The sequence below is a fragment of the Danio aesculapii genome, chromosome 5 (genome assembly GCF_903798145.1).
Source record: "Danio aesculapii chromosome 5, fDanAes4.1, whole genome shotgun sequence".
Classification (NCBI taxonomy): Eukaryota; Metazoa; Chordata; class Actinopteri; order Cypriniformes; family Danionidae; genus Danio; species Danio aesculapii.
In genome coordinates, this window is record NC_079439.1 from 23,240,942 (window position 1) to 23,248,300 (window position 7,359).

Genomic DNA, 7,359 nt, shown 5'->3' on the forward strand with positions numbered 1-7,359 from the left:
TCAGATGTTCAACCATTTAATGAACAAACTAACAAGCCAGCTGTCATCCATAGCAATAATGTTGTTGAAATACACTCGCGTAAGCCCATATGCAGATCCCATTTAGCACAGACCGGTATACTTTTGAAGTCTTTTAGCCAGATACTTCAACAGCCGTGTCTTAAATCCTTCAGACGACCTTCATTTTGAAGTCTTTAACCTCAGAAGGATCTCCACGACACGCTACTTTCACAATGAGGCCTGTTAGAGCAGTAAATCTCCTCTAAACAAGTGATTCATAGACAAATCACTACATAAAGATCAATAAGACATTCAGCAACATTTGTACATCTTCCTTTAAGCTGTTATCGATTAACAAAACACTTATGATTCAATAAAAATCATTATTACAGCAGCTCCGGGTGATTGAGCTGTATGACAATGAGCGGGTCTAGTATCAACTCCACATAATCAAGCAAAACAATGTATGAGGATGTTCAAGTTTAACACTCCACATATGTAAACCAGGGTTTGTTAGTGGTGTATCAGTCCGTTTGAGATTGCAGTGGACTGTCTGCTTCAGTCGTTGTGTAAATGAGTCTGTTCTTTACTAAAGGCACAGTTGCGCTGGCTCTGGTTTGTCAGTGAATCAGCGCAGTGTTCATAGGCTTGTGTTTGAGATAATTGATGAGTCTGAAGGGAATCTCCAGAGAGTCCAAACACTGAATCTTGTTCACCTGTATCAGGTGTCGGCGGATGGTCAATCTACACTGAGAAGCAAGACTCTTTGGGCAGCCTGGGAAAAAAGAGAGAGTTAAAAAAATGTTATTTAACAAATGATAGTGTTATTTGACAATATGATAGCGTATACTGTCAAAGTCACCACTCGGGAGCCATCCTTGAAACCCCTCTCTTTAAAATTGCTTTGAAAAAAAAATTCTCCAGACTGTTTGCCAAGCTTATGATTACATTTCATATTTTGAATCATCGATGAAATCTAATTGTTGCATAAATGTTGTTTGTAAATGTTTTGAATCATGACAAAAAACATCTTCAGGTTTACCAAACTAACGTTTCCACAGGAAACGAATTATGTAACTGACTGAGATAGATAGATAGATAGATAGATAGATAGATAGATAGATAGATAGATAGATAGATAGATAGATAGATAGATAGATAGATAGATAGATAGATAGATAGATACACATACACAACAGTTCTGTCTGGTTCTCGAATCTGATTGGCTGATAGTCATGTGATATTCTGCAATATCAGAACTCGTACAGCCTCTTCACTCTTGTGTATTACTCTGCCCATACAGTGACAGCAGATCAATAAACTCACTACAGTTTGACAAATATTGCAGCTGTTAGACAACATAATGTACTTTTGAGGCTTTTCAGGCAAGAATTAAGTTGTTTAGATTGCAACTATTCAGTTTATTTGTAAGGATAGTGCCTATTTTAAATATTTCTAATTTAGGAGATGTCATACTGAGCAGAGCAGAGCAGAGCATAGATGGCGACAGAGACAGCATAATAAGTTCTTAGGGGGGAAAAACTCAGCATTTTCTTTTCTGATTTCAAACTACAGCTGCACAAATCATTATAAAACAGGTGAGTGACACTCTAAATTGATCTCTGTCTTGTATGTTGTAGTGCTGTATTTATACCATAGTAATCTGCTAGTTTTTACTTTTTTATTATTGTGATCTTCCGATTGCAACAAAGAAATACTGGGAAATCTCTGTAGACTGAGGCATTTCATGCTGTTCAGCCTTATAATCCTAAAATGTGAGCAAAAACACCTGTTTTGTCATCATTTTAGACAGTATGCTAATTTGCTCTTTAAATACTAGCTCTAAAGTGACGCATGTGAAGTAGCAACGGTTTCTGCTGTTCTGATGTCAGCTGCAGATAAGAAGGAAACATCAGTACACTCTCCCGTTCACACTCATACACTATTGCCAATTTAGTTTATGGCAATTAAATGTGGGGGAAACCGGAGCACCCGGAGGAAACCCACGCGAACATGGGGAGAACATGCAAACTCCACACAGAAATGTCAATTGGCCCAGCCGGGACTTGAACCAGTGACCAGTATATTTATATAAACACTTCAGATTGTTTGCTCTCTATTTTAGTGTCTTTTTTCTCTTCTGTGTTCTGTCCATGTTTGTCTTGGTAAAATATCTTAACATTTTAGAAAGAAATAACAATAATAACAACAACAAAACGAAAATTTGGAAAGAAGAAGAAACACAATACAGCTAAAAGAGTTTCCTCACCTCTCTCTTTTAGCAGCAGCTCAACAGCTTCGTTCTGTTTGGTGCTTTTCTCTATAATAAGAGTGGGCAGGTAGACGTTTGCTCCAAAGTCAATGAGCAGCTGAATGTATTCCACTCCACAGCCGTGTCTCAAACACAACTCCATGACGGTTTTCTGCTGGGTGGCCCTACCGTTCACCTTTTCTTCCGGACTGTTATAGTTCGGATCTGCACCATATAACAGCAACATTTTGAAGCAGTCCAGGTGTCCATATATGGCCGACAGGTAAAGCGGCCCGCTGCACACAGCGACCCCCGATGCCCATAGCGTGACTTTTGACCTGGCATTGACCTCTGCCCCGTGCTGAAGCAGTTGACGGAGGATCTCGGGGTCTCCCTCTCGGGCGGCAGTGAGGACGGGCGAGCTATTGTTCAGGTGACTGCCGTTGGGATTAGCCCCAGCGCGGAGCAGAGCAAGAACGCAGCTCAAATAACGGCCGCAAACTGCTGTGAACAGAGGAGTCTGGGCTTTCACATCCAGACGGTCCACATCTGCCCCGTGAGCCAGAAGCAACTGCAGGCACCTCAGATGACCTGCAAGAGAAGATTTTTGTTGCAGCATTAATGAAGCATTTACATCAGTAATCAAACTATTTACAAAGTCCGTTTAAGGCAAGTCCTTTCACTCGGCGGCCATCTTTGAAACGCCTCTCAGGCAGTGTGCTTCTGTTTGAATGGGGAAACATCAAATTTCTTGCCAAGCTTATGATTAAATGTCATATTAGGAAATTAAACAACTATCTCTGTTTCATTTCTAAGTGTTCAAGTCACACAAAATCTGCAGAATCTCACGTCTGGTCCAAGCCCCTCCCCCAGAGAATCCTCAGCCTATAGTGATCGATGATTGGCTCCTGTACGAGAAGGCGGGGCTTCATTCGCCATATTGACTGTTACACTTTCCCCCCTTCAAGACTATACCAGTGACATGTCTTGTGTATTCTAGAGTCTTCGCTATTTACCTTCTTCTGAATAAGACTACTTGCCCAAGTTGCTTTTAGAATATTGCTTTTTTGATGTTCACGTTTTACCTGCTTGGACATATTGCTTTCCAGAGTACTTGAAATTTGGATTCTGACTTGCAGACAAGTCTCTTTAAAGTCTGCATGAACCAGACATTGGTGAGACTTTTATTTCAGTATGTTGATGTACTTTCAACTGAAGTGGAATATTGAGTAGGGGGGCGGGGCTTTCTTTTGTGCAACATTCCCTCATAGTAAACTAATAGTTTATAGGTTGATTGTTACTTTTGCGTCAAGTGCTGGGTGTGACCCACGGTGCACGCATTGTACTTAGTTGTGCTTTTATTCTTCTGCATGCTGTTTGTGTTGCAAAACCACTACCAAAACGCTAGCTGCATGTAGGTTCTTGGGTTCCTCTGTGATGATTTTTTTCGCAGGTTTTTTTTTAACGCTACCTTAAACGTACAAGTAGCTAAAACTCGCTCATTTAGCAACTTTAAGGCTCGTACATACCAGAACGCTTTTCGTTTGCGTTTATCGTCAGCATTTTTCGAGTCGTTTTTCTGGATTCAAACCCAAGCAATTTTCACTAGCGTCGAGCAGAAGAGTCACTCCATGACGTTAGATGGCTCTAAACTTCTGACACCCGTTTGTAACACAGAAGAAGAAGGAGAGGAAGTTGACATTCTTGTTGTTAAAGTTACTGGTGATTCGAACAAGCATGAATGGTCCAAGTAGCAGCTCCAGCTCTAGCGATGAAGAATGATTATTGTTTACCAGTGCAATAAGCAGCTCCACGTTCATATCGCCTCTGGGCATCTTCTTCAATGTGCACTTGCATTGACAGTTTTGTGCTCGAGTGCCTCCAAGTACTGTTTACTGTAACTTTAGCAGCTCTGTGCATGTGAACTAAAGTGCCAATCTGATTGGTGGAGAAGGTTTTGACGTGGCATGTCAAAACAAAACAATGAGCATGAGGCGTTTCTTTAAAAATGACGCTTTTACGCCTGCCGTTTTACACGTTGGTGTGCACAATCACATTGGCGCCCTTTATTTAGTCACGAGGCGTTAAACTTCGATGGTGTGCACGGGCCTTTAATCATAAGGTCAAAACAAAATTTCCATCTGGAGCTCCTTTACAGGACTCGACACTTATAAACAATCGCTTTATCAGGCTTGCGGCTCTCAGTACTGCCCACACTAGTCACCGCTGCGAAGCCGACCAATCACAGAGCTTGCGCTACACGTTGTTGCAACGTGTAGTTGAATTTTTTGAGAGGTGCACATCAGCCACATCGAGGGCTATGGGACTGCGCGAAGGCTGTGCCGGACCATACGCGTGCGCTGGACGCAGAAGTATAATTCAGTCTTTAATATGCAGTTGCTATGGAAGCAGAATCAACAGAAGGACTCCAAATGCAGTAGCAAATGGTCAGATTTTAATTGAAGATTACCAAAAACTCAGTGGATTAACTTCCACTGATTAATTATTCACCTTAAGAAAAACACTGAGCTAGCACAATAAACGCTTCAAATTTTGATTTCAACCGGACTATATTCGCAAAGCCTCCAAGCAGATCATCCAAAATTAAAACCCTATCTAAATGAAAAGGGGAATCCTGTAATCCCAAAACTGCCTCCTGAACTCGCAATTAAATTACATATTTTAAATCAGCAACCAAATCTGAAGAGGCCTGTCCCATTATTGTTGTTGCTTAAGCGCTAATTACATTTAAAACAGGTTATTTTCAGTTTGCTGCTGCTACATGTGTCTGGAATGTGGCACTAGATTGATTAATGGCACATGTTATTAAGTCCCCACGCGACGCTGTTTTGTGTTCCCTCCAGAATTTCACAAACAGTTGGTCTTCATGGTACCAAATAAAATTTGAAGTGTTTAATTTTTAATTTTATAAAAGCAGTTAATAATTTGTCATTCTATATGCGTAAACACATACAAATTATTGCTTGAAGCTATAATTCTGTATAATATAAGTGTTGATGACTGTGTGTCTCGTCACAAAATATGGTGAAAAGTCATCCAAGATGGTAATAGTGCAACTAAGGAGTGTAAATTTCTATACTCCACTTGATAATGCAATTAAATAAGAATACTCCACATGTCCTCATTTGATTTCTGTTCACTTCAAGTATGACTTTAGCTGGAATAAGGTAATGAAAAATCTAGTTACATGTTAGATTCTTAATCATACTCTCGTCACTTAGTCATGTTAATAACAAAATATTGTTGTCAATGTAAACATACAGAGAGTGAGTTCACATATACATTTGTAACTGATTACATTTAATAACCTGACAATGCATGTGGTCATATACCAACAAACTGAAATGTGATACAAATGCGTGGTGCACATACCTTTGGAGGCAGCCATGCGTAATGGGGTACCAGGGATGCCCCAACCGCTCTGCTGATTGATGCACTTCCTGTAGCGTTCCTGTGACAGCAGCTCGGCCAACAGGAAATGGTCATCATCTGCCACGGCTCGGTTCAGCTCAAGACTCTCAGCAGCCGATTCATCCTCCTCCACCGGCCGCAGCTGGAGCATAGAGGAGACCTGTAGAGAAACATGCACAAATTCAATTCAAGTCATCTTTATTTCTATAGCGCTTTTACAATGTAGATTGTGTCAAAGTAGCTTCTTAACATAGAAGTTCTAGTAAATTGAAGCTGTCAGTCCAGTTTTCAGAGTTGAAGTTCAGTTTTCAGTTCAGTGTGGGTTAATTTTCACTGCTGAAAGTCCAAACACTGAGGGGCAAATCCATCGAAGTGCAGCTCCACAAGTCCCGAACCAAGCAAATCAGTGGCGAGGAGCAAACTTCACCAATTGACGAAAGTGAAGGTAAAAAAAAAAAAAAAAAAACCTGATATAAGCCAGGCTGAGTTGGGCACGACAATTTCTTCTCTGGCCAAACTTCCTGTGCAGAGCTGCAGTCTAATGATGGCTCTATTGAGCTTTTAGTGCCTCAGGTGAAAATAATGCTGTGAAATCACGAGTTGCCCACTAAAATCAAGCCGAAAAATACTTTGTAGGCATCTCAGTAGATTTTAAATGAAATGAAAACAATAGAAGGCAACAAAATAACAGAAATATGTTAATAACATAATTCCTAGTTAGTTTAATTAAATGTAAAAATATATAAAATAGAAAAGGGGTTGTTAGTGTTAGAAAAGCTAAATAAATATATAAATATATAAATAAATAAATAGAATAGAACAAACAAAAGTGTGTTGGTATTAAAACTTTTATAAATGAGAACCAAACGAATAAACTAACGAACTAATTAGAAAGTGACAGCGATTAAAATATTTTAAACATATTTAAATCAAAAAGGTATAATACAAGTGATAAAATTCCCCTTTTTGTGCATAACACACCAAAGCTTCATATTTGAATACTGTTGTTAACCTATTTTTTATGATGTAACACTAATATCTCTGATCACATCTTTCATGCAAGCTTTAAAACATTAGAACGCCGTGTCCTGACTCCTGTTTAACTTTATTCATGTGAATTAGCTTCCTTTCACAGTCTACTAGCAAAACAAACGGCCATTTAACTATTAGCCAGCTAGCAGACGAGATAAAAACCCGTAGATAGAAGCAAAACTACATTCTTACGAGCTTTTACATGTCCGCAAACTCATATTAAGAGTAATGCTGATCGCATACGGAAGGAAATTGTATCTCCAGCTCTTTGAGCTCGGTGGATTTAACTCCACTGTCTGTAAATAACACTGAGCTCGACTCGCTCTCTCCAAGCCGGCTGTTGAACAAACACACAGTGTAACATTTTAAACCATTACATATATACAAAATAACGATATATAAGATATTTAAAGTGTGTTTTCGTCTCAAGGACACTCACCGAGCTAATAATAAGCCAAACACTGGCGAGCAGCGGAAGATGTTCTGCGGGCGACCAGAGAGGGCGCTGTGCCCACGAACACCACCCGCCCGCCGCCACTGGGATTCACACAGACCAGTTTGAGTAATGCACAGGTTTAATGTTTCCCAAGCATAAAAATAAACAGAACAAACGTCAACGTGTATAGAAAATTTGTAAATAGTAT

At 39.8% G+C, this 7,359-nt stretch overlaps 1 protein-coding gene across 1 annotated transcript; it reads right to left on the minus strand.

Moving 5' to 3' along the window:
- asb12a (ankyrin repeat and SOCS box-containing 12a) lies at positions 1–7,218 on the minus strand. Its single transcript, XM_056457605.1, has 4 exons — positions 7,155–7,218; positions 5,645–5,843; positions 2,270–2,842; positions 1–775 (listed from the first exon to the last, which is right to left on the minus strand). Exons 2-4 carry the CDS (start codon positions 5,832–5,834, stop codon positions 621–623), a joined length of 918 nt encoding a protein of 305 aa, XP_056313580.1. The 5' UTR covers positions 5,835–5,843; positions 7,155–7,218; the 3' UTR covers positions 1–620.
- Positions 7,219–7,359: the final 141 nt, after the last annotated feature.

Bases quoted from the DNA above. Each gene is read 5' to 3' on its own strand.
- asb12a (XM_056457605.1), bottom strand. From the start codon at position 5,834: ATGCTCCAGCTGCGGCCGGTGGAGGAGGATGAATCGGCTGCTGAGAGT. The intron at 2,843-5,644 runs GTATGTGCACCA...CTTCTCTTGCAG, and splicing joins ACGCATGGCTGCCTCCAAAG to GTCATCTGAGGTGCCTGCAG. The intron at 776-2,269 runs GTGAGGAAACTC...CTTTTTTCCCAG, and splicing joins GCTGCTGCTAAAAGAGAGAG to GCTGCCCAAAGAGTCTTGCT.